At 36.6% G+C, this 26,200-nt stretch overlaps 2 protein-coding genes and 2 pseudogenes across 5 annotated transcripts; 1 reads left to right on the forward strand and 3 right to left on the reverse strand.

Moving 5' to 3' along the window:
* The first annotated feature begins 392 nt into the window (after window positions 1-392).
* Window positions 393-1,520, forward strand: LOC148783394 (3-oxo-Delta(4,5)-steroid 5-beta-reductase pseudogene; annotated as a pseudogene).
* Window positions 1,521-5,960: 4,440 nt separating this feature from the next.
* On the reverse strand, window positions 5,961-6,830 carry LOC148783395 (3-oxo-Delta(4,5)-steroid 5-beta-reductase-like). Its single transcript, XM_088859870.1, has 2 exons — window positions 6,555-6,830; window positions 5,961-6,197 (listed from the first exon to the last, which is right to left on the reverse strand). The coding sequence occupies exons 1-2, from the start codon at window positions 6,828-6,830 to the stop codon at window positions 5,961-5,963; spliced, it is 513 nt and encodes a 170-aa protein (XP_088715996.1).
* A 4,264-nt stretch (window positions 6,831-11,094) lies between these two features.
* Window positions 11,095-12,473, reverse strand: LOC105421520 ((S)-8-oxocitronellyl enol synthase CYC2 pseudogene; annotated as a pseudogene).
* Window positions 12,474-16,128: 3,655 nt separating this feature from the next.
* Window positions 16,129-25,310, reverse strand: LOC18445093 (transcription coactivator). 4 transcript variants are annotated; one of them, XM_020674195.2, is made up of 11 exons: window positions 25,137-25,310; window positions 24,776-24,876; window positions 24,473-24,562; window positions 23,926-24,020; window positions 23,273-23,374; window positions 23,074-23,158; window positions 21,058-21,124; window positions 20,885-20,929; window positions 17,999-20,374; window positions 17,464-17,680; window positions 16,129-16,934 (listed from the first exon to the last, which is right to left on the reverse strand). In XM_020674195.2, the coding sequence occupies exons 5-11, from the start codon at window positions 23,321-23,323 to the stop codon at window positions 16,437-16,439; spliced, it is 3,339 nt and encodes a 1,112-aa protein (XP_020529854.2). In that variant the 5' UTR covers window positions 23,324-23,374; window positions 23,926-24,020; window positions 24,473-24,562; window positions 24,776-24,876; window positions 25,137-25,310; the 3' UTR covers window positions 16,129-16,436. The 4 variants fall into 4 exon arrangements, with proteins under 4 accessions (XP_020529854.2, XP_006855301.2, XP_020529853.2 ...); XM_006855239.4 differs by having other exon boundaries at window positions 23,926-24,030; XM_020674194.2 differs by having other exon boundaries at window positions 23,926-24,030; window positions 24,776-24,879.
* Window positions 25,311-26,200: the final 890 nt, after the last annotated feature.

Genomic DNA, 26,200 nt, shown 5'->3' on the forward strand with positions numbered 1-26,200 from the left:
CATTATACTCTAAAACATGCGACTTAAGCATAAATATGAAATACAAGGGAGTTTATTTAAATTCTAAAAATGAATGGGATTTTTTCGTAAGATTGATGTGACCTTCCAGCACAGCAATAAATGGTGGCATAGTATACAATCCCATTTTGATTTATTAAAAGATGAGGATTGCTTTTTTTTTGGAATTTAGCTTAAATAATTTCAACTAGCCGGCTATTCTTTTGCCATTTGGGGGGCCATCTTACTGATAGAAAAGCCGACTGAGTTTCTATATACTCTTTATCTTTTTTTCTAACTTCTAGATATAAAAAGGGTGACCAATCGATCAAGAATTCAAGACTGCGAAGCTTGTATTTCTCTCTATTTTCTCTTTTGCATCCCCTCCTTTAAACATGGCGACTAATGAGCGAAAGGTGGCATTAGTCGTTGGTGCAACAGGTATGGTAGGGCTCACCCTGGTAGAGTCCCTTAGCGACCCCAATTCTTCATCAACTTCATCATCTTGGAAGATATATGCCGTTGCTCGACAGCCAAAACCAAGCTATTTTCCGACTATTTCGTGTCACTACATCGAATGTGATGTTCTTGATGAGCTTGACACTCAGTCGAAGTTCTCTGAGCCATCAGACGTGACCCATGTCTTTTGGGTGGTTCGCCATATTCGAGAAATAGAGGAAGACAACTGCAAGGTGAACTCTCTCATGCTTAGAAATGTACTAGAGGTACTCTTAACCCACGCACCAAAACTACAGCACATCTGCCTACAAACTGGAACAAAGCAATACATGGGTCGTATATTTGACACCATATTAGGCTCTAAAGTGACCCCCCATGAAGCCCCATTCAAGGAGGACTCACCTAGGCATCCATTTCCAATGTTTTACTATGATTTGGAGGATATATTGATAGAGTTTTCCAACAAAAAACAAGGACTTTTGACTTGGTCTGTGCACCGTTCCTCTATTATTCATGGAGCCTCAACTAGGAGCCTACACAATGGCCTTCTGACTCTGTTAGCTTATGCACTAAAATGTAAACATGAAGGGATGGCCTTTAGATTTCCAGGGTGCAAATATTCATGGGAACATTTCTTTGATGCTAGTGATGCTGATTTGTTAGCTGAGCAACAAATATGGGCAGCTACAACTGAGAAAGCCAAGAACCAAGCTTTCACTTGTTCTAATGGAGATGTGTTCACTTGGAAAAGCATGTGGAAAGTGGTGGCAAATTTGGTGGGAGTAGAATATGTGCCTTTTAATGGAGCGGGATTTGACCTTCCTGTGGCTATGAAACACAAGGCCCAAGTTTGGGATGCCATTGTCTTTGAGAATGGCCTCTTTGAAACCAAACTTGAGGAGATCACTTGCTTTGAAGTTTCCCAAGCAGTCTTGTACTTTCGGTTTCAACATGTTTGCAGCATGAACAAGAGTAAAGAGTATGGTTTTCTAGGGTTTAGGAACACTTTGAAGAGGGTTGAGAGTTGGGTTGGTAAGCTAAGGGAGATGAAAATCATCCCATAGTAGTGGAGGATTTGTTTAGTTGCTAGTGAGGAAATATTTATCTTTGTTTCGATAATGGTATTAAGAAGGCCATGTCACAATAAATGAGAATCCTAGGAGATTAGTGAATTTAGAGAATAATGTTTCAAGGTATTAGATGGTTCTTCTTTTTCAGGCAACTTATCAAAGGGAAAGGTTTCTATACTTCCTATAGAAGATCTATGTTTCCCCTACCATCCAGCCGATCAATTTTGATCAAGAGAGTCACTCACCGTTTGATCTTAAATCCGACGTCTCAAGGTATTTTATTTTTAGTTTTTTTTTTTACGTGCCATCTTCTCATTTGGTCGCACCTATAAAAAATTTTAAAAATAAATTTCTAATAAAATATAATGACCAAAATACCCCTTGAAGGTTTCGAGGGTATTTTGATCATTCTATTTTATTGTAAATATTGTTTTTATATTTTTTTTCTAGTGCAAATTCAATAGAGGATTGAACGTATAAAATTTGGTGTCAAAATAGTCTATAGAAAAAAATTAAAAATAAAATGACGTAGAGACGTAACATTGTGGTTAGAGCAATCTTAGCCCTCCATTGAGAATGGACGGTTGGATAAGGGGAAGTATATGAGTTATATGTTGTAGGGGAAGCATAGAAAGCTTGCCCCTTATCAAATGCACCTGGGAGATAAATTATTTAGCATTTTACCTTTTTTTTTTTTAAAAAAAAAAAAAATCCTATCAAAATATCAATGATCATGAGTTGGAATCGGTTAACAAGAGTAAAATGGTAAATAGTTGATAAGTTAGGTGTATTTTGCTAAAAAATCCCTTCTTTTCTTGTGGGACTATTCTTCGGGACTAGCTATTGTCAAGATCCACGGTGGATGGTGGATGTATATAAAAGGTCAAAATCACGTACGGATACTATCTCACCCCTTTATTACCTTATGGGGTATATTTTTTTATGAAGATTACGACGAGAACCACCCTTGCTGCGAGCTTCTTCTTTTTCATTCTTTTCTAAAATTACTGGTATATCGGGTGGCAATGACAACCCCGCAATATGGTTGTGCTTCTCCACTGCTTGGTGTTTTAAACACCAAGAAGCCCTATCTTTTGTTGTAGCTCAGAGGCCCTTAGATTTTCATACTCCTACAAGTACACGCTAGATATGTAGTATGTCATATTACAATCCTTTACAAAAAATAAAGGAAAAAATTTACATAAGGTTGGCAAGTTAAATTGTAGAATTACTATGTAACTCTAAAATCTTCTAAAAAAAGGCTGTTTTGATTATTATTTTTTAAAAAAGCATCTAGTTGATCATCTCGACCTTGCAATGTATATATAAGTGGAGAAAAAGAGATTTCAAGTCCTCAAAACACTACACCTTGCAATACATTATCTGAACTATCCATTTTTAATATTTTCATGTATTTATAAACCTGTTTTATTTTAACAATGTTTAGAGTTTAAAATTTTAACCGGTAGGGGTTGTTCTTCCCCACTGAATTACCTCAGTGATTCTTCGAAGAAAATTGATTCGTTTGTCACCGGAAGATTTTGGCTACTTGTTATTTTTTAATAGGATATCGATTAGGACATTGGATGCTTAAATTAGCCCTATTTGCAAGAAAATATAAGTAGAGGGAGTCGAATACATTGAACCCATCTGTCACTTCAAAAGATACCCTGATTTGGTTGTATGAAATTAGGGTTAAAAAAAAAAGAAAGAGAAAAAGAAATAGAAAATGGATACTTGCATGCGATCGGGGACTGGATTCCCAAGCAACGTCCTTTGCGAGCACTATCATTGTATTGATATGCTCGGTCACTGAGTTTGTTTCTTTCATTCTGTAAAAATTGTATTTTTCTAACAACAATTATACATGGGTCTCAGAAATGGTCCCATAGTTTTCAGATAGGGTACCTATCATACTTTGAGTTGTGGTGCAATCCTCAAAGACTCTAATTAAATCATCTTCCATAAAGCTCAACATAGTAGTTCTAGCTACTTTGTCATTTTCGAACCATTTTTCAAGTCTCCTTCTGGCTTGACCATTGGCATTAGACTCTAAAACTGGTGGTTATGCTTCTAGGACATAATCTACCTTATATTGAAAAAGAATATATCCAATTTTTCTTTTCCACATAAAAAAATTGTGCCCATTGAGTTTTTCAAGTTTGGATAATTCTGACATGACTAGCTTAGATGCCATTTTAAATTTTTAGATAATACCTAAAAGTTTAAAAACAAATTTAATTGTGTTTAAAAAAAGGTTGTCTGCTAGCTAAATCAATAAGTTTGCCGACTCTCAATGAGCTGCAACTTCAAAGAAAAATTTTCTCAAACAGTTTATGTTCGCACTGCTGTGATGCAACAAAAAATTAATAAAGTAAGGCAACAAGTACTTTTATGTCAAATCTTGCATAAGAATAATTTTCATAAATATGTGAATATGTCTTAACACAAGATAGAGAGTCTACAATGATATTGGTTATTTTTCAACAAAAAATATGGCATTGCATAATTACAAAAAAAAAAAAAAAAAAATCAAGATAATGAAATTTTCTAACTTAAAGAGACCACCAAAGCATAGAATAATTATACAATGCAGTGACAATTATTATGCAAATAAAATACGTCGAAAATCCCTAAATTATAGGTCACAAAAAATAAATAAATAAATTTATGCAATTGATACGTAAGCCTTTGCTCCAATAGAATTGGCGTGTGCATAATAAGATTCAATAATAATAATAATAATATGCACTAATTTTCAGCAACAACAAAATGGAAGAAAGAAGGTGTCAGCTGCCTGATTTTCAGCAATCCATGGTCAGTAAAAAAAAAGTATATAACAATACATAAATTTAGATGCTCAGCTACCTTGCATACAGTAGAAGAAAAAAAAAAAAATTTTTTTTTAACAGCTTTTACAAATTACTACTATTATTATTATTAATTTATTAAAAAATAGAGAAAAGAATTATTTGCCTTATTTTCTGTTACTTGACCGTGGGCTCAAGTATGTATTGTATCAGCAACATGATCTGAGATAAAAATAACTACACAACTTGTTCCCACTCTAAAGAGAGAGCCTAATATTGAGGCATAGAGAGAACCGAATATTGACACATATGCTAAATTAAGATAACTCTTCCACAACAACCTTAAACTCATTTTCTCTCGCTTTGTATTCTTTTGATGAATCTTCTAGCGTCTCTATCTCTTTAACTTTTCTCTACAAAAGATTAAACAGAGGACTCCTCCGACTATGCTATGATCACGTAAGCCAAACACAATCTAAAGAGAGAAAATATGGCAAAAGAATTTACGAAGAGTAAAATATTCCAGAACCAACAATACCAATAAAAATAAACACTAAATCGGAAATGAGGAGCAATAAATTAAGAGAGAGAAATTTATAATAAATAAATAAATTCAGACTATTAAATTGAAGATTAGAAAAAAAAAATTTACAGCAAGATATACTTGAATGACAAAGCACAATATCAAAGTTACTGTAAATTAAACTCAGGAAAAAAATAAGATATAAAATACCAAAAAGGAAAAAATTTGGAATGTAGGTTATGAACCCACCACGCTTCCACAACCTGCTCTGGTACCAATGTTAAAAAAAACTTGAGGGAAGAAATTGACCCACTCCTAGGATTAAGGGCAGTGTCTTTAGACTATCGATTGCAAAGATCAGGCTGTTACCAGAACTAAAGAGGGATGGATATCGATTGCAAAGATCAGGCTGTTACCAGAACTAAAGAGGGATGGAGGAAGCCGTTCTCCAATAGTCGGCTTCCTCTTGAAATCTCTGAGAAAAAGTGGCCCTGTAATCTTGGGAAGTGGGTGGTTACTTTCTAGCTGTTAAATAACGGCACTTTTTCTCTCTAAAAAGCCTCTCTTTTTTAGTGATAAGCATTAAATTATAAGAGAGATAAATATTATACGTTTAAAAGCCTCATGGCCACACACACGTACTAACAATATGTACCTACTCAAATTAAAAATTAAGCTTGTTAGATGTCCAATAAATATTGAGTAAGTGAAGAAAAATACTAAGTAAAGAGAAAATTAGTTGTCCAACAAAAAATGAGTAAGTTAAAAAATAACACTATGTGAAAAAAAGTTGCCCTACAATAGTCCATTAACAAAAAAAAAGAAAAAGCAGTGAAACAACTCTCATTATGAGCAAGACAAATCTCTTGTTACTTTGGGATGATGTTCATCTCCCTCAGCTTACCTACCCACCTCTCAACACTCTTTAAGGTATCCCTATACCCTAGAAACCATGCTCTTTATTCTTGTTCATGCTGCAGACATGTTGAAACCCAAAGTTCAAGACCCCCTGAACAGCTTCAAAGCATGTGATCTCCTCAAGTATGGTCTCAAAGAGCCCATTTTCAGACACTATAGCATCCCAAACATGGCTCTTATTTTTCATGGACAGGGACGATCAAAACCCTCTCCTGTGAGTGGCACATAATCTACTCCCACCAAATTAGCCACCAATTTCCACATGCTTTTCCAAGTGAACACATCTCCATTTGAACAATTGAAAGCTTGGTTCTTTGCCTTCTCAGTTGTTGAAGCCCATATTTGTTGCTCTGCTAACATCACTAGCATCCATGAAATTTTCCCATGAGTAACTGCACCCAGGAAACCTAAAGGCCGTCCCTTTCACGTTTACATATTATTGCATAAACCAGCAAAGACAAAAGACAGTTATATGTGCTCGTAGTTGAAGCTCCAATGATAAATAGAGGAACGGTGCAGAGACCAAGTCAAAAGGCCTTGTTTTTTGTTGGAAAACTCTATCAATATATCCTCTAAATCATAGTAGAACATAGGAAATTGATGCCTAGGAGAGTCCTCTTTGAATGGGGCCTCGTGGGGTCTCACTTTATAGCCATAAACAGGGTCAAATATAGGACCCATGTATTGCTTTGTTTCAGTTTGTAGGCAAATGTGTTGAAGATTTGGTGCATGGGTCAGCAGTACATTTAAGACATTTCTAAGCACGAGAGAATATACCTTGCAATTGTCTTCCTCTTTCTCTCTAGCTTGGAGAGCCACCCAAAAGACATGGGTCACATCTGCGAGCTGGGGGAGCTTACGGCGAGTGTCGAGCTCATCGAGAGCATCGCATTCTATGTAATGATGCACAGTTGCTGGAAAATAGCTCTGTTTCGGTCTTCGAGCAACGGCATAGACCTTCCATGAAGACAGGGTCGATGAAGAGTTGGCTTTGTTAAGGGCCCCCACTAAGCTAAGCCCAACCATGCCGGTTGCACCCATCACTAAGGCCATATTACTCTCCTGGATGGCCATATATTGGGGAGAGGAGGATGGAAATGATGTAAGATCTGGGGTTTCAACTCACAAGAGTGGTGTGGCGATCAATTAGTAAAGTGGCTTTAGAGAAACACTATTTCGATAATGAATGTGCGTTCCATATAATTTGTGGATGTTTTACAGTAGGGAGAGTTAAATATAAGATGCAGAGTTGCTCGACTCATCTTCTTTCTTTTTTCTTTTTTCTTTTCTCTAAACAATAGTAGTTGCTTCACTTGTTGTTTTTTAGTTTTTGAAAAAATTTGTGCTAATTCCGTATTTGGGAAATGCTCAGCATATATTTTACATTCGGATGCAGTTAGCATTCGGATGCATCCGTAGAGGTAAGGTGCACCTTCAAATCTTATCATGGTATATAATTTTAATGTAAAATGTTTTTAGGATTATCTCAAAATCTATTTTTATTTCCAACTATAAAATTCTAAATTTCAAAAATTGTTAAAATCAAGTAAATCTATAAACATATGAAAATCTTGAAAATGGACAACGTAGATAATATGTTGTAAAATGCACTATTTTTGAGACTTAAAATCTTTTTATTTTTCATGATCATACATCTCGATATCGAGATGATCAATCAAAGGGTTTTTCAAAATTAAAACTACCTTTTCCGATGGATTTTTGAAGTGCATCCGTAGTTCTACCTATAAGGTTCCAACCTTATATAAACTTTTTCCTTCACATTTTAACACTTATAATCATTGTTTTTCTTTTCTTTTTTTTCCAAAATACCTCGAGTTTGGAGTTATTGGTCAGGACCGCCCCTTGGAATTCCAGTGAACGGTTCGGAAGTAATACTTCCATACTGCTTTGATCTATACTTCTATCTGCAAAGAAACCAAAGAGGTCTATAACAACTAGTTTCGAACCAGTTTGATTCCTTATAATGAGCAGTTTTGAATTATTAGTTCCAGCCTTCTTGACCCTTTGCAATGAACTATCATGAACAGTACTCAATTACATGAAAACCAGGACATGGGCTGGTCCGATTAACCTGGAAAACCGGCCAGGTCTTGGCCGGGCAAAAAATTCTTAAAACATAAAATATATAAAATAACTCTAAAAATTGTGAAGATTATGTTTAGATTAAATTTAAAGAAAAAAAATCTAAATAAAGCTAAAAAAGTAGTGAAAAATGGATTTTAAAAAATAAAATTTTGAACAAGGAAAATTTGAATGGGGATATTTCGGAAATAACTCAAGGTACTTTAAAAATAATCCAAAAAGAAGGAAAAATATAAAAATAAGTATTCATGGCCAAAACACTTTCCAATATTTTCCAAAAAATTAGAAAACACATTACAAATAACTTTCTTTTATTTTGGATTTTTTTAATATTTTTAGATATTTTTCAACATCTTAGAACTTGACCACAAAAACATGCTAAAATCCAACCGGCCAATGCCTATTGCGGTTCAACCTAGCCGGGTTGTAGAACGTTAGTCAGGAAGCTTCAATTTCTTACAAAACTATTTCTTTTAAAAATAGGTATAAAAGTAGTAGCTTTTTATCACTTTGATTCCTTGCAATGAGTGGTTTGGTACTATTATAAGGAGGTTATGTCTTAAAGGGAAAATACAGAATGATACCATTTACCTTTGGTACAAAGTGAAACATTAATCTTGACCATTGGATGTAAATTTGGGTGGCTTCAAGTATTCTACTGACCAAGCTCAAACTTTAGAAGAAATTTTCTCGTACTTTGTGACACATCTAAGCTACCAAATTTTATATTGAATGGTTGTAAGTAATTGTGACCATCTTGTATCAAAAATAAATAGTCTCATTATATACAACCCCTTTCTTAAATACCATTAGATATGAGGGGCATCAATAAATCTCCCTTTCGTCTTGAAGTTAGCTGTGTGACCTGGTTCTTTCATTGTGTAAAGATAAGCCACCCTTAGAGGCGTTTTAAAGCGACCTTTCTTAAATTCCCTGATATCGCAATAAAAAAGGCACAACTTAACATTCAAAAAAAAATGAAAGGTGTATATGCACAACTGGAGCCATTATTTGGTGTGATGGTAAAGCTTAGGTAGTCAGTGCAAAGGTGCGGGTTCGAGTCTTGAGAGCGGCCCCATTGTGCATAAGCCAAAGGTTAAGACCCTGCCTGGGTTATGACCCTTTTTTTCCCTTTCTTTTGTTTAAGAGTGTTGGAGGTCCATTTTACCCCCCCTTTTCTCTGCAGGCATGTATCAGAAACCTGTTTAGAAAGTGTTTTTTTTTATCTCAAAACTTTGAGAATCACCTTAAAATTATTATGTAAATAATTTTCATTCGCCTAGTTGTTGATGTCCACCAAATATGAATAATGTTCATTCAATTGTTAGGTGTGGTGAGCATATTCAATTTCTTATTTTGGGTTGGTCGCTAGGATGAGATCACCACGTCCTCAAATTTTGAGAACCAAAAAAAGAAAGTGCTCCTAGGTAAGTGTTTACTTCCCACAAGAGCATGATAAGCATTCAGCATAGAGAACATCGAAATTGACCTGACTTGTGCTGTGCATTTTTGCATTTGCTCCAAGTCCCTACATTGAGAGAGAGAGAGAGAGAGCTAACCAGTGTTTCTCAAGTAAGCACTATACTTTCTGAAGAGAGAATTGCATAGAGGGCACATTTGGTAACTAGAAGCTGGGGATTCAAGATTCGCTAGAACATTCTATAAAAGCCGGAATTGTTGATATTTGGAAGTTTTAGAGTACTTGTTTGATAACATTTCTAGAAGTTCTTGAATTCAGAGACCAAACTTCATTGGTGATATTTGGGAGCTCTAGAATACATGTTTGATAACATTTCAAGTAGTTCTCAAATTCAGAGACCAAGCTTCACAGTGATGTAACAAAGCTTCAGAGTGACTAGGCTTCAAGGCTTTATACACACACATAGAGGACATAATTAGAAAGATAAAAAAGGTTGGAAAGAGATAGGAGCTCGAGAGAAAAAAGGTGCACATATAGATAGAGGAGTTGAGAGAAAGAGGGCTTGGTTAGAGAGGACCTAAAGAAAGAAAAAAAAAAAAAGGAGTTAGAGAGAGAAATGAAATATTCAGAGAGAGCGAGCGGAGCTAGAAAGAAAAGGCTTATAGTTAGGAAAGGACTTCAAGAGAGAAAAAGATTATGGTTAGAGAGAAAACGTGTATTGTTCAAGAGTTCATCATCATTATTATTTAAGTTTTATCTTAACTATTTGGGGTCGGCTACATGAATCATGTTCCACCATTCTGCTCTATCAAACGGAATACACTCAGTCAAGCCTTAAATCACCATATCTCTTTTCACTACTTTCATTATGTACTCCTTGGCTTTCTCCCTAGCTTTTAGAGCCCTTTCATTTGAACCAAAACACCCCTCCTTATAAGTGTTATTTTAGGTCGATGTCGTATATGACAAGCCGACCTAAATCTATTTTCACTCACGAAATGTTCAAGAGATAAGAGGCATAATTAGTGAGAGGAAAGGCATATGTGAGAGTGAAAGGACTTAGAGAGACAAAAGACAGTCTCAGAGAGAGAGAGAGGATTCAGAGAGACACAAGATATACTTGCAGGTAGAGAGATCAGGCATGGGTAGAGAGAGGAGTTAGAAAGAGAAATGATACACAGAGAGAGAGAAAAGCACAAATTGAATCGATGAGATAGAGAGAGAATGTGCATGATTAGAAAGAAAAAAGCCATGTTTAGATAGAAAAAGAAGCTAGACAAAGTTAGAGAAAGAAAACACAAGGGAAGCAAAAAAGAGAAATTGATAAAGGCAAGAGAGACTTCCTAAAATACAGGATAAGTGAACTTTCATAAGGGCGATGGAAGGTAGGCCTTCGTTTTCTGAAAACCCAGAATTTCCTAAATGCAATTTTCTACGGCACTACATGGTAACAAATGAAGCGCTATAGTAAACTATAACTTCCAACTGCTGGTACAAAAAATTTCGAGTTATCAAATAGGCCCAAAGCGAATTAAATGTTACTAAGTGCTTTTAGAAGAATTATGTTAAAAACATCCGTTTGATTTCGAAGCAAATGCATTTGATAGAGGAAACGCACTCCTCAATTGTCCATTGTTATGGGGAGTTGTCGAGACTCTGTTTGAAACTGAACAGAAACTATAACAGGACTATTTTTATAGCAGCGCCTGTCCAGAAAAAGCCAAAAGGCAAACTCAAATATCAAAATTCACAAGAAGAACATCTGACGCATTGATTAACATGTGCATATAGAATATGCCACACAGGGTGCCCATATGCCATTCATGTTCAATAATGCACGGTGGAGATAAATTGACCGTGACACACTAACTCTATGCTGTGTATGTTACATACCATGCGCAAGCTGTATTCGACATGTTTCCCTCAACATGAAAGATTTCAATAAAAAAAAAAATACAGGTGCATAATAAGAAACTAAAAAGATGAACATTAGATTTGGGAATTTATATAAAATGCCTCGTCTTGATGATCGACAGTCCTCAAGAACAGTCCCAAAATAAAAAGAATAACCATGTTATACCATACAACAGAGGTGAAGAAAAAGACATTCCTCACTAGCAGCTAAACAAATCCGCCACTAATTTGGAATGATTTTCATCTCCCTTAGCTTAAACACCCACCTCTCAACACTCTTAAAAGTGTCCCTAAACCCTAGAAAACCATACTCCTTACTCTTGTTCATGCTGCAAACATGTTGAAACCCAAAGTTCAGGACTGCTTGGCAAAGTTCAAAGCAAGTGATCTCCTCAAGTTTGGTCTCAAAGAGTCCATTCTCATTGACAATGGCATCCCAAACTTGGGACTTAAGTCTTTCATAGCCATAGGAAGGTCGAATCCCTCTCCATTAAATGGCACAGATTCTACTCCCACCAAATTTGCCACCACTTTCCACATGCTTTTCCAAGTGAACACATCCCCATTAGAACAATTGAAAGCTTGGTTCTTGGCTTTCATAGTTGTAGCTGCCCATATTTGTTACTCAGCTAACAAATCAGCATCACTAGCATCAAAGAAATGTTCCCATGAATATTTGCACCCTGGAAATCTAAAGGCCATCCCTTCATGTTTACATATTAGTGCATAAACTAACAAAGTCAGAAGGCCATTGTGTAGGCTCCTAGTTGAGGCTCCATGAATAATAGAGGAACGGTGCACAGACCAAGTCAAAAGTCCTTGTTTTTTGTTGGAAAACTCTATCAATATATCCTCCAAATCATAGTAAAACATTGGAAATGGATGCCTAGGTGAGTCCTCCTTGAATGGGGCTTCATGGGGGATCACTTTAGAGCCATAAACAGGGTCAAATATAGGACCCATGTATTGCTTTGTGCCAGTTTGTAAGCAAATGTGCTGTAGTTTTGGTGCATCGGTTAAGAGTACCTCTAAGACGTTTCTTAGCATTGGAGAGTTCTCCTTGCAGTTGTCTTCCTCTCTTTCTCGTATTTGGAGAACCACCCAAAAGACATGGGTCACATCTGATTGCCCAGAGAGCTTCAATTGGGCATCGAGTGTGTCAAGAACATCACATTCTATGTAGTGACACAGAATAGTCGGAAAATAGCTCGGTTTTGGCCTTCGAGCAACAGCATAGATCTTCCAAGAGGGTGGAGTCGACAAACACTTTGGGTTGTTAAAAGGCCACTACCAGGCTAAGGCCTACCATGCCAGTTGCACCAATGACTAGTGCTACATTCCTCTCATCAGCTACCAAGCTATGAAGTCTGGTCAATGCGTGGCCCTTTTAATGTGTGGAATGGAGGAAAGAAGCATGGCATCACTCTTGTCTTGGAACATAACTCTCTAGCCAGGCATATTCCTACCTTCTTTTTTTATTTTTTTGGTAGGTTAACTAATTTCTTGAAATTTATTTGAATACGGTCAGCTTAATTCGAGCTGTCCTATGCCTTCAGATCCTCAACCATGTTTTCCAACGTCAATAAATTAGAAAAGGAAAAAAAATGACAAATAAGAATATCATAATAGGTAATTCACTTAGAGTAGAGAAGGATAAAGATAGAATATAGAAATTCAGCTGGTTTTCAGACCTTATTTCTTTTAGTAAGATGGCCCCTCAAATCGCATAAGAACAGGAAATCCCCAGATGTCGGCTTGTTGAAGCTATTTAAAATAGTAAAAAATTCAACCATCATATAGTAATAAAAAAACCCTAATTTTGAGGACAAAGTCTTTGCTTGCTAGTAGTTTAGGAAAGTAAGATCATCCCACTAGAAAAGAATAAAAACATTGTGTTTACAATGAAAAGTAAATTAAAGGAAGAATGATAATACCGTAGGAAGCTCAAGGATCCTCCTCCAAGAACAAAGAGATAGGTCAATGGTAGCACTCTACTGAAGAAAAGGTGATACTGAATAATGGAAAAAGGTTATACAAGAATCAATCTTATATTATAAAAATAAGATGCATCTCAAAATTCCATTCATAAAAGGCTATTCTAATGTTGGAAAACCCTCAAATAGTCATCTTGACCTTGTCATATATGATACGAAAAAATTTAGATTTCAAGTCCGAAAAAAATTGCATCTTGTAACACATTATCCGATCAATTTTCAAGATTTTCAAGTATTTATTGATCGACTCAATCTGCAACATTATTGGGGATTTAAATTACATAATTGAGGGTCAAAATATTTTTTTAGGTTAATGTAGGAGTTTTTGGCCCTTATACCATATCTTCGGCAGGGTTTGGAGATACATTTTCTTTGTTGTTTAACGTTGACGCCTTGTATAACCTAACCTAGAAAAAAACAAGGGTAATAGACTTTCATATTGGGCTGAGTAGGTTTTTGAATATTAAAACTCAATTCAGTTGCGAAGTCACTACATAAGCATATAAGCAAAGAGAAAACAAAACCGACTGGCCAAAAACATATAAAAAGCAGGGCTGTTTGTGAGATGAACAAATGATGTAGACTAGAAATTGAGTCATTGATTAACAAATTTTTCTGAGATTAATTGTACTCCCAACATTCCCAAGGCAATTGAAAACCCAACAAATTTATTTTCCTAACAACAAATTATTCAGAGTAAAACTGTATCCTAAGAGTATTCAGAGTAATAATTTTTTGTCCAACAAGTTCCATTTATGTGCAATTTTGCAGCATTTTCCATACAAAGGAGGGCTCAAAATAGGACACAGACATGAATTAGAAAAGCATTTGCATACAAGGTATAAAATAAAATTTCCCTCTGGTGGTCTGAACTGCACACAAACATGCTTGGAGAATGTATAAACATATATCCTCACATAACTTTTCTTTTTGCTTTCTGCCCTTTTAGTGGTTTTGACAGACACGCCCCGGGAGCATAATACACACACATACTCCAACTATAGCCAGTTCAAGTTAAGATGGGACCCTCGCAACACAAAAACTGGATTGTTATAGATATAGTTCTCAAGGATTTTTCAGCTTTTATCTCAAGTTTCATTACTATCACTGAATCACCCAAAATAAGAAAAAGGGATCTTTCATCTTAATGATTGCTTGGGGGTTAAGACATTTTCATGATTTACTATTTGCAAAAAATATGATAGGCATTATAAGCACTTAAAAAGGAAAAATAAAATAAAGGGAAACGATGAAACAGAAAGTCGTAAAGAATATGAAAATACTTCTTACACCTCATAATCCTGAAGGGATTTTTTATTTTTATTTTATTTTGGGTAATTAATCCTGAGAAGTTCAAAGCTACAAAAAATTGTAGCTTAGTTATGTTCAACTTATAATATACAGTTTTTTACTTCCTCATGTAAGGACATCCACACTTAATATTTATATGTAAAAATTGGATACAATCAGAAGATAAAAGGCAAAAAATTCCTAGTAAAGGAGAAATGGAAATAATATCCACTAAACAAGCATGTAATCAGAAGAAACGCATAAGACATTTCCATGTCTAAACCACGTGATTCCACGCAATAAGCATTATGAGAATTGTCAGCCCAAATATTAAAACAGTGCAATTGAAAGCTGAGCCTGCATGGGTCTGATCCAAACACTGTAGCTTCCAATCATGCTGCCAAGAACTGATGAAAAGCAAAAGGCTTCAAGCACTGGTGGATTCCTCGGTTTTCACTCAAAATAACGGAATTAGAACACATTAATGCTTTTTAAGGGAAAAGTATTTTGTGAGTCAGCCAACTTATGCATTCATCTTAGTTTTTGATGGATTTAAGATGGCCAAACACACCCCAAATCACAGTGCAGCCATTTACGCTTGAGGTCCATGAATTTGGAGCTTTTAAAAACAATGCAGATATGCTGATTTATGAATCCTATGGGTAAGCCACTGCATTGCAGGGGTTGGATCAAGTATGGGTGACCACAATCGAACACTTCACATTGTGAGCTATCAGTAAAAAGTTTGCTAAATGAAGCACATTGAACAAAGTGTTCAATAAACTACCTCTATGACATAAGCACTACCTAGTGGTGTGCATGGCTCTATGATGGAGTCACAACAGTAGCCAATACTAGACCACAGACAAACACTTTGTGCTTGATGATTCACTTTTGAAACCGAAAAGACAAAAATGAACCAGTGGAAGTTGAGGATTGAAATGTCACATCTGTTACATGTTATAAGAACTGGTTATGAGATCAAGAGAACATGGAAAGGCCTCATCTCTCTCTCCCTCTTTCTCTCCAACTCATATGTTCTAGATCTTGTCATTTTGGGTGCATTAAACAAACAGTTTCTCTTTATCACAGGAAATTTTCACCTGGAAAATAAGATGCAGCCTAAGTTTCATCAGTAAAAGGCAAATATTTTTTAAGAAAGGAACCAACGCCTGGAAACATGAAAAATCTTTAGTTGATCAAATTATTTCACCAAGTGTTTGCTGAAATGCTTTCTAACTTTTCCATTTCATCCAACTCCCAAGAAAATTTGGATCCACATCCATCAGATGGATTTTGAAGGGTGGACTCGCCATAACAGGTCCACTCACACCTAAACGTTACCATTTATTAAGTTTAAACATACGTACTTCAGTGGTTCAAACTAAACAGCTAAACCCCGGTGAAATTGACCTCACCAACTCTAAACCTGCTGAATTTTTGCAATTAAAAACAGCTCAACCGGTTCTGTTCTTTTATTTAAGCAATAGTTAAGATGGTCGCAAACCCAGAACCCCAAGGTTGTAAAAAGAAACTTCACAGCCCAGCAATGGCCTTCAACAGTTCAACCAAGTCACCCTTTTTGTGCAAACGAAAAGAAGAAGAATTCTTCACCTCTAAACGCAACTTGGGTCAAGTTCAACACCCCGACTGCAGGCTTAAATCATTTAATCATAAGGCCTATTTGAACAGAACTGGCACTCTCCAGTTTATACATAATTCCTAGGTTTTGCACCTAGGAGTTTCGAGTTTAAAAAAAAAATAAGATGTTTCCTTGAGGCTTCACAACTCAATGCTACTGCATATACCATTGGATCTCCATGCATTCCTTGAAAACTGATGAAAACAGAAGAGCCAAACAGAATAAAGAAGTCACAGAGAGGGAGAGAGAGAGAGAGAGAGAGAGATATGTACAATTACCGCAGCTTTTTATTTTTGTCAACCAAGAGGCTTACATCTCTCTGAGCAAAACCAATCCTCTTCAGGAACAGCCTCAAATGGGGGATCACAACAATCAATGTGCCTTCCAACCCCACAACCTGCCCCATTTTCATCACCACATAAGAGCATCACATTTGCTCGCTCGCCTGAATGGCACACATCACAAATGGTATCATCACCATTGGCCTCTTCACCCTTCACCACTTCTTGACCCCTTGCCATAAGATTGTCGTAGGATTTTTTAGCAGCATCATGCATTTTGAATAGCACGTGCCTATCAAGAGGATAACCAGGTTTGCACACATATTCCACCAAATAGTCAGCCAAGATGCATGGGATGCCATGATGCATGAATTCTTGAACCCATGCATCAGCATGTGGCATGCCAGGGCTCACCACCGCATAGTCCACACCTGACTTGAGGAGGCGTGTGTATGGAGGGGATGTGGCTAGAATTACCCCATCGCCAGCCTTCACCACACGTTTTAGGGAATCCTGATTGCCATGAGATGAATTGGAAGCAATATTAGCTAATGAATTTGGTTACATACATGCGCATAAGTCAAAGTCATTACCCCATCAGCTTATGAGTACCGTTATATGCATTTGTATGAGACAACAGCCTCAACCCACCATCACCAGTATGGTTACATGAGGTATCTATGAGCCATTGGCATCACTTTTATCAGCTTGTGATTATGTTAAATGCATATCTAAGAGTATTGGCATCACCCTTCCAGATCATGAGTTTTTATGCATGTGTATGAGTCATTAGATTCAATCATCCCATCAGTTCAAGTATTTGGTCGGTTAGATGTAAATTTATGAGTCATTGAGATCACTTCATAGTTAATTAACATAGCATATGCCCAAGTATAAGCCATTGGGATCACTCCAACTAATGCATATGCATGAGTCATAGGTATCAATCAGCCTAAACCAATGGGATGGAAGTAGACTTTATGCAAACATCCAAATTGGCAAGCAAAGAGATCGGCTAAGAGACTAAGGTGAGAGAAAGTACCAGAGTGGGTGCAATGCATTCTCCATAGACAACGATGCGCATGCCATAGAAGGCACCATGTCCTGTCTTCTCCCTTAACAACCGCCATTTCCTCGGAGCTTCTAAGTTGATGGCTCCATCTTCGCTCAACCCACTCTTATGCCACTCAAAAGGCTCCTCTTCAAGAAACCACCCAGCTTGATAGCTCGATGTTAAGTAATCAGTTTTTAATATCCATCTGCAAACCATAATCAGTGTTTAGTATCCATCAGCAGACCACAATACCAATCTGAAATCTTAGGCCATCTATTGATTCCTTTTCACCCTTTTAGCACTCTTTTTCTCTTTATTTAGCCTCAATTCTCTGGGATTTAAAAAGTTATATAAGCAAACAAAAATATACACCCTTCCATTCCAAACATGGGATTGCATCTTCTAAGTATTTGGTTAGAAAGTTAAATGCGTTCCTGGACCTGTTAATAACAAGAAGAAATTTAATGTACAATGTTAAGCTCACTCAAAGTACCTCCTCCTCTTAATGCAAATTAAAGCATACCTCCCAGCTGCTGCTGCCGCAAAAAACTTTTCTGTCCTCCTAACTGGATCAGGAACAATGAAGTGGGTGGCCTGATAAGACCAGTTGTGAGAATCTTTGCAAAGTTTCCCTCTCACTTTTTTGATAACCTGCTGAAACTCCTTCTTCTGAAGAGGATGACCACTCAATATAAACCATCTTTGCGCAGGTTGTATCATTATTGCTGACTGTCTCACTCTCCCCAAGCCCTTCGCTTCAAAACCATTATCCATGTCTATATTCTGAAAGGTCTTTGTCTCAGATTTAACTGCAGCCTTTTCACTCTGAGGTTTTGCCATTTCAACAGTCTGTTTACCTCTTGGAATTCGTTTATTTTCATTCTCTGTAGCCATATATGTATCATTGAGAATCACATTCTCTGGCACACTCTTTTTTAAAGAAGTTTTAACCTTCGCCACCTTATCCTGAGTGCCCAGATTCATAGTTGAATTTTCCACCTTAGTTTTCTTCCCCTTTAAAATTTTCTTAAAAACTCGTCCATTCCTATACTGAGGCTTTGCTGATTCTGAAGTCTCCTCACCAGTTGGGATTAGCTTATTTTCCTTTTCAGCATCCATGGATGTCTGGCTGACAATCGCATTCTTCTTCACATTTTTCCTGGAAATACTTTTTGGGCTCATCACTTCGTTCTCTTGAGCAACTGCCATGCAGTCATCTGGTTTAACAGTTAGGTCCTCCATCTCAGTGTTCAAGTCCTTCAAACTTTTCCCAGTGTACAGTCCAGTTTCATCAGCTTTCTCTGCACAAATCGTAACTTCACCTTGAGAGCCACTTTGACCTGAAGGGCATTCAGATTTACCTTTGCTAAGATCACTTGTACTAAGTTTAGCCCTACATCTCATACTTTTCTTTGGTACCAACTTCTTATCCTCCACATTGTTATGCTCCCCATCTTTCTTCTTATCAAAACTACCATTGTCACATTCTTCTACGATGGTGCTGCTTTGAAGCTTTATTGCCGCAGATTTAATGCTTTCAGGAGACTTTCCACTTTGGTGAGATTTACTCTCTTCACTTATACCATGATTGGATAAGCTTGCCAGTTCATTCAACAATCCATTATCATTCTCAGATTTAGTGGGCATTTCCAAAGTTTGGAACCCATTTAATGAAGTTTTAGGCTTCACATCTGCAGTCACTGCTTCAGTTGGCTTCAAGTTTTTCATGATCGATTCTCCAGAGCCATTGCTCATGTCCATTTGCATATCTAGCACAGCTTTCAATTCACCATTTGTTGGAATGCCTGCCATTTTTGACAAAGATAAGTCTAACTTATGTTCACCCTTTTTTGAAATTAGTGGCCTGCGTTTGAGAGTTTTCTTCCTCAGAGTTGCACATTGATTCTCAGTGGATCCAGTTTGTCCATTTTCTGTACAATTGACAAGGGCATTGCACTCCAACCGTTTGTTTTCTTCTTTAACAGAAGGATTAACATTGATTCGAGTTTGGTGAAGGGGCAAACCATCCAACACTGTCTCTGCTGAGTGACCATTTCCCAATGAAGTTTCAAAAATGTGCTTTTGGCTCTCTAGAGCCTTTCCTTCCCTAAAAGGTACAGCACCAGTTTCTAAAACTGCCTCCTCCCCCTTCCCAGTTGACCACTGAGGTAGCTTCTCCACATTGATCACCTCCTCACCTACCCTGTGCACCGAAGTTTTGAAGGGCTGGGCTGTTGACACAACATTATCATCATTCTTGATGGAATCATTTTCCCCGAAGGTTTTTAGCGAAGAGTTGTTCAACCCACTTGAAAGCTCATCCAATAATTCTGCCATTGTGGATTTCTTTGATATTTTCCGAGAATAACTCATAGAATTTGGTGTAACATTTATGGCACTAGAATGAGATCTTTTGGGGGTTTTCTTTTCAGATGAAACCAAATTTGCTCCAACCATATGATTTTGGACTTCATCAATCGAGGTGGTTGTATCCCCTCCTACAACAATGTCCTCCATCACATGGTCATTATCTGCCATTAACTTGGCTCCCATATCTTGATAGCTTAACATTTCATTACACTCTTTATTTGTACCATCACATGGCACATGATCTTTTCTATTAGGTGCCTCTTTGCATGGAGTTGAAAATAGCATATCATTTCTAGCTATATCTATTTGGACTGCTGAGGAGGCTTCAGCAGCATCTGTTTTTTTCTGAATCGAACGAGCTCCTTGTGGCATGGAAATATCAGAATTTGTGGACCTCAAAACTTCACTTTGCAAAGGAAGAACACCTGAGTTGCCTCTTGCTCGAAATGGTGTTGTAGGGATCACTGCCTTTGTTGTTTCCTCCTCAGAGTCCCTGGCCTCTGCCTCCAGCATTTCTAATTCCCAACCACTGTTGAAAAGAAGTTATATTAAGACATGGAAATTACTTAACCAATATTGATGTTGGTTATGCGTGAGCCTAGAAATCCATTAAACAGCTAGTGAGAGATACAAAAATATAGATGAAACTTGAAGTAACTTCAGACCAAGAACAGCCGAGAGAGATGGTCTAACCCACAAGAACAAGGAAAAATAACTGGGGAAAGGATCATAAATTTGCCAGTAAGGAAATTTGGAATTGGTGAGCTTTCCTAATAAAAACAAGGATTGAAATTAAACCATTCTGAAACTCAAGTATCAAAATCAATACAATGCCTCCTTCAGACAAGATATTCACCACCAAAAAGTGCAAAGCCTCTAAAGATGCCCTTAAAGGATTCCAAGGACATTAACACAGGCGAAAGAGCATTTCAAAGATAACGTACATGATGCATTGCATTAGTTCCCATTCTATTGAGAATGTTGGTAAATATCTGCCAAAAAAGCAATTTGTATTAAATCACAAAGACGCACTTGGTACCTGATGCGGTATCTATCTTCGGGGAGAATATCCCATGCTTTTAAACTGCAACAGAAATCAAACAAAGTTAAAATAATAAACAAATGAGCTGATAAACCAGTATCTTGTATGATAATCCATAGCATCATAAAATGAATTTTGAGCACAAAACTTTGAATGGGTTGAAGTATTACCAGTCCTCCAACCAACGATGGTTGATAAGCTTTATTCCCAATTTCTTAGCAAGGTTGTATTTTTCACCTGGAGAAAGTAAAAACACAATCGACAATTAAATGTTCTTCACAAAAGCATGAAGCAAGAAAATATATTCATGGTCCACTGTTAGAATGTCTTTTGCATTCAATTCGTTGGAACAATGTTGAAGAAGGTGGAGGCGGCCGCCTAGGCATCCGGGTGGCTAAGAACTGTGACAGGTAATATTAATATCATGGCTATGTGCATTTGTTTTTGTATAAATGTCCACATATGTGCTTTTTTAAGAACATGTACCCTCCCCCTCCTCTAAAATGTAAATAAAGGTATTTTACTAAATAAAAGATAAAATAATACTTTACTTCTTTAAGAACTATGCCAGGTACTTTACTTTTTAATTAACAAAAATTAACGAAGGATACTTTTATTGAAAAATGATACTTTATCTTTAAAATAAATGAACAGAAGTACAAACGACAAAAAATTTATCTCTCCATAGACCTAATTCTCTCTCACTAAATAAAAGAAAAAAAAATTAAAGAGGTGGAACCAGGCGAGCGCCCAAACCCGCCTAGGCCGGCGCCTTAAACAAGTCTGCCTGGACCTTCCCCCCGGTACACCCCCCCCCCCCCCCCCCCCCCCCCCCCCCCTGACCTAGGCCATGTCTAGACGGTTTGAGAAATAGGCCGCCTAGGCAATGGGGCGGCCGAATTTTTGCACATCGGTTGGAAATTGGAATCTAGAAATCATACAGTTTTAGCACTCTAAGGAGCAATTAAATGAGTTTGAGAAAATGGAGGGAGCCACCAAGTCATATTTTTGGAACCATGCTCATACAACACGGTTGTAACACTTCATCGGGTATATACTTTCCTATTCAGTTTGGAGACAGTTTTATGCATGCCAGCTAATTGATGGTGGTGAACTAGTAGGGCACAAGCCCCTAAAATTTCAAATTGAGAGAAATACAAAAATCTATTAGGAATGTGACATGATGCAGTTGTCCAATTCAGTGACCAATGCAGAGAATCAGTAAGGACCATTCTCCTCAGATTTCCATTGAGACGAGCATAAAATGCATTAGGGATGCAACATGAGACAAATATGATTTTCAATAAGAAAGTGAGGACTAGAACAACTAGCATAGTGGAATGCAGAGAACTGAGCAATGGCTTTTGCCATGGTTCTGAACATAAACAAGTTCTCTCTATGCTAGAGTCAAACTCTCTCATCCCAGTGGATGAACTTCTCATACCTCAGTTTAGCATTCGATAAGCATCGTGTATAAGTCTGGGAATTTATAAAAAATACAGTAATTGAAGGATTGGCCATATTTACAGTCAGAGTAGTGAAGCAGCGAATCACATGGCAGATTGAAGCACGAAAGAAAAATTCATGTATTTTTGCGAAAAAAAGTTGAAGTTGTGAATATCTCAGCCTCAAGTTCCCTATCTCAGACTCAAGTTTCCAAGTTACTTGTATTTGGCTACCAAATAGAGTTCAAATCTAAAATTGCTGGCAATGGATTTCCATGCAAATCCCTGATACAAACTGCCAGAGTTTTATAACACGAATTCCTTGTATGTAAAAATTATTAGTTAAAGGGTACTTGATTTCAATTACTTTTTCAACTCAATGCTAAACAAAACAGGAAAACTAAAAGTTGCTAGATTTCAGTACCATGAATTATTCTTTACCTGACTTGGAGAACAAGAGAACGCTAGAAGTGCAATTAGATGTATCATGTCCTAAGTTCAAAGAGACACATTCGAACAGATGCTGTGCTATAATGTACTCAAGGCAAAAGAACAAAAATACATAGAGCAGCACAATTTAAAAGGCCATATTACAGAAAAATAATATCCAAATGTCCGAGCCAAATTACAGAAAGATAATATCCAAGTGTCCAAAACATTAAGAATAATAAAATAACATCAACCAAAAATACTCTATTGAAGGCGATATATGTAACTGTGGGTTGGGGAAGACGATCGCACCCTCAAATTTGTAGCATACAAGATGAGTAACCTTGCTTGCTATGAGAGGCTTTGTAAATTGTGCTCCCATCAGATCCACCATTTTCTGAGAAATAAGTCCAAAAAATATGTTTATGTGGTTGGTTGATGATTATTCCAACTAATAGCATCATCAATTAAAGATACATATAAAAGCATTCAGCTAAAACAAACAGCATACCATAATATCAGAACGTTCCTGCTTCTGATATCCAGTCAAGCAAATGTGCATGGACTGACAACCACGAATGCCATTCAGATCCCTTACAGGCTTGTATAAGATCTACATGAACAATAAGCAAAACCCATTGAACATTTGCACTAGTACAAGCTGAACCAATGGAAAAGGAAAGGAGGGATAAAATGACAGTTAAACTCACTAAAGAAATTGAACATCATTGCAAAAAACAAGTTGTTGTGTAATTAAACTACATATGTTGGCCACCTGGTATTCTAATATGAACATTACAAACAATTAAGAAAGTTTCTGAAGTCCATCAATTATTACCTCAGATGAAAATTTCAAATCATATCAGAGGTAGAAATCTAATAAAATAAGCATTTTCCTTTGAAGAACTTACTCACAACGAGCAAGTAAACAACAGGACAGCTTTTGATAATAAAATAAATAAATGTAAATGTACACCAATAGTGAAAAAGCCCTCCTTGTAGTCTTTTACATATTCCTTAAGAGAAACAGGGAAAATACATCACAATCAAAAGGAATTACAAGGCGTATAGAAGCAACTTATTGCCCTGACAAATCAGAGGTGGAGAGATTTAGAAGGAAACAAATGAATGAACAAGCAATACGGAAGTACAAGCCAAATATACCTGGTTAGCATCTGCAAGCTTTCCAAATTCTAGGCTGTCCTCAACCCAAAGCGCTGAAACCAGAGTCTTTCCATCATGTCTAGCTTCAACACAAACTGGATCATTCTAAGAAAAACCAAAACAATGTTGTTATCTGCTTGGTAAAACATAAATCCAAAAACAAAAAATATTGATCATTAAAAAGTTATGCATTAGTAATAGTGAATCGTCTGATATTAGACAACTCTTTACATGTTATCTATCGTATTAGGACCAATTAAAACAAAAAAATATCTCCCTAAACAGTGAGAAAGTGTATTATTTGATGAATCCATGTCTCTTTCATTAAAGAAACCCAAAAGTTCCAGTAAATTAAATAGTCACATACTCGGACTGATAGCAAAATGACACTGGCATATCCTGTTCATGAATTCCATAAAAAATAAGAAATTGAGAGATAAAAGGCCCCAAATGTTTGACTTGAAATCCCCAAAACTACAGAAATAATGCCATGAAAATTAATCTAAAATATGCATATATCAGAAATACAGTGAAGTCCGGAGCTTACATAAGTAAGGCGATGCACAATCACATGGGTGCAGCTCGAATTGTAAGGGCTGACATCAATAGCTCCACCATTTTCAAGCTCGGATTGGTACTAAAAATAGTGCCATTAACGAATGTAGAGACAAATTCAAGAAAAAAAAATTGGACGTTACAGAGAGAGGGAGAGAGATAAATGGATAACAAATGTAGACACAGATTAGCAAACAAATACTGGAAGTCAGATAGAGAGAGAGTTGAGTGAAGAGATGCATAGAGAAGATGGAAAGATAGAGAGAGAGAGAGAAACAATGAGTGAGGAGATTACCTGGATTTGTGCGGCCTCATCAAACCCAAAGAGAACGAAACGAACCCCAGAAAACAATTGAGAGTTACCGTCATTGATGGCTTGAGGATCACCCATCTCGCCTGCTATTAAACAAATTACAGCGTGGTACGAATGCAATGGTCACAAAAAGTTTACATAAAAACACCGCAAATAACTGACTACATAAATGAAAAGGGAAAAAATAGCAGCAGTTAGCCAAAAAAAAATGTAGCACTAGAAACCCTAGAATGACATTGATAAGAAATCACATTACAGAAGAATAACATGGACATTAAATTGGAAAAAAAATAAAAAAACACTTTGAGAAATTGATTAAGGAGATGAGTAGAAGGAGATTTACCAGTCGAAACTCAACAGTGAGCTACTAATCACCAGAAAACAATCTAATTTTCAAATGAGAGAGAGATAGAGAGAGAGTTTCATGAAGAACCCTAGAGAGTGCAAAACCGATAGAGAATAATTTTGAAGAAATGGGAGATGGGAGTTGTGAGATCAGTTGCAGAGAGAAAAGCGTTTATTAAATTTGGGGGCTTTTCGGGATTTCGATTTTCTTCGATTGAGGGGAGGGGAGGGGAGGGGAGGGAGCGTAAAGTGGCGCTAAAACTCAAAAATCAAACTGTGTTTCGAGGCGCGGGCAATATCTTAGTCCTCGCACGTAGCTTAAAAGATTTATTTTGCGTATATTGTCTTCCTTAAAACCTAAAATGGCTATTTTATCATTATTATAAGCGGTTACCAAAATTACGTTATGATAAAATTTGGAAGTGCGCTTCTTTGTTTAAAGTTTTGCATCTTTCCTTTATCAAAAGGGTGAGGTTTGTAAAAGGTGTCAACCTATTTTATTTTTATTTTTTAAACCAATTACATGTACATGTGAAAAAAAAAAAAAAAAAATTAAATAAAACTCTCAAAAGTAGACTTTCTAAACACTTTACCCACCTTAAGTTTTTTAGCATATTTTTCTAAAAAATCAAGTTTTATAGCAAATACCCCCAATATAAAAAGTTCTTTTTTTTTTTTGACGAAAAACAAATCATTTTCGGATCCAAATAAAATGAAACGCCGGACTACGGTTGTATATTACCGGACCCATCCATTTTGCGGGACCGGAACTGTACACTGCCGAGCCGTTATTCCAAACACAAACAAATGCCAGACCGCCTCTTCCAAACATTAGACCGCCATGGTGAAGTGTCATGCCGTATTTTAGTATCATCCTTTTTTTTTCCAAACGAGGGGTATTTTAGTCTTGTTTTTATTTTATTTTTAATTGGGGTAAATTGTTTAGAAGTTCATTTTTTGGGTTTTATGAAATTTTTCCTAAAAAGAATGCCAGTTACTATAATTTTTTAAATATTTTTCAAAATACGCCTCAGTCCAAAGATACCATTCTTGGATCTATTT

Source organism: Amborella trichopoda, chromosome 2 (assembly GCF_054954075.1).
Source record: "Amborella trichopoda isolate Santa Cruz 75 chromosome 2, AtrichopodaSantaCruz75HAP2 v2.0, whole genome shotgun sequence".
Taxonomy (NCBI): Eukaryota; Viridiplantae; Streptophyta; class Magnoliopsida; order Amborellales; family Amborellaceae; genus Amborella; species Amborella trichopoda.

Coding starts and splice junctions, on each gene's coding strand:
- LOC148783395 (XM_088859870.1), bottom strand. CDS start 6,830: ATGGCCTTAGTGATGGGTGCAACCGGCATGGTTGGGCTTAGCTTAGTG. Junction 6,198..6,554: donor AAGAGGAAGACAATTGCAAG/GTATATTCTCTC, acceptor TAAACGTGAAAG/GGACGGCCTTTAGGTTTCCT.
- LOC18445093 (XM_006855239.4), bottom strand. CDS start 24,871: ATGGGTGATCCTCAAGCCATCAATGACGGTAACTCTCAATTGTTTTCT. Junction 24,031..24,472: donor TTGTGCATCGCCTTACTTAT/GTAAGCTCCGGA, acceptor GGTTTTTCTTAG/AATGATCCAGTTTGTGTTGA. Junction 20,930..21,057: donor CATCGTTGGTTGGAGGACTG/GTAATACTTCAA, acceptor TTTCTGTTGCAG/TTTAAAAGCATGGGATATTC.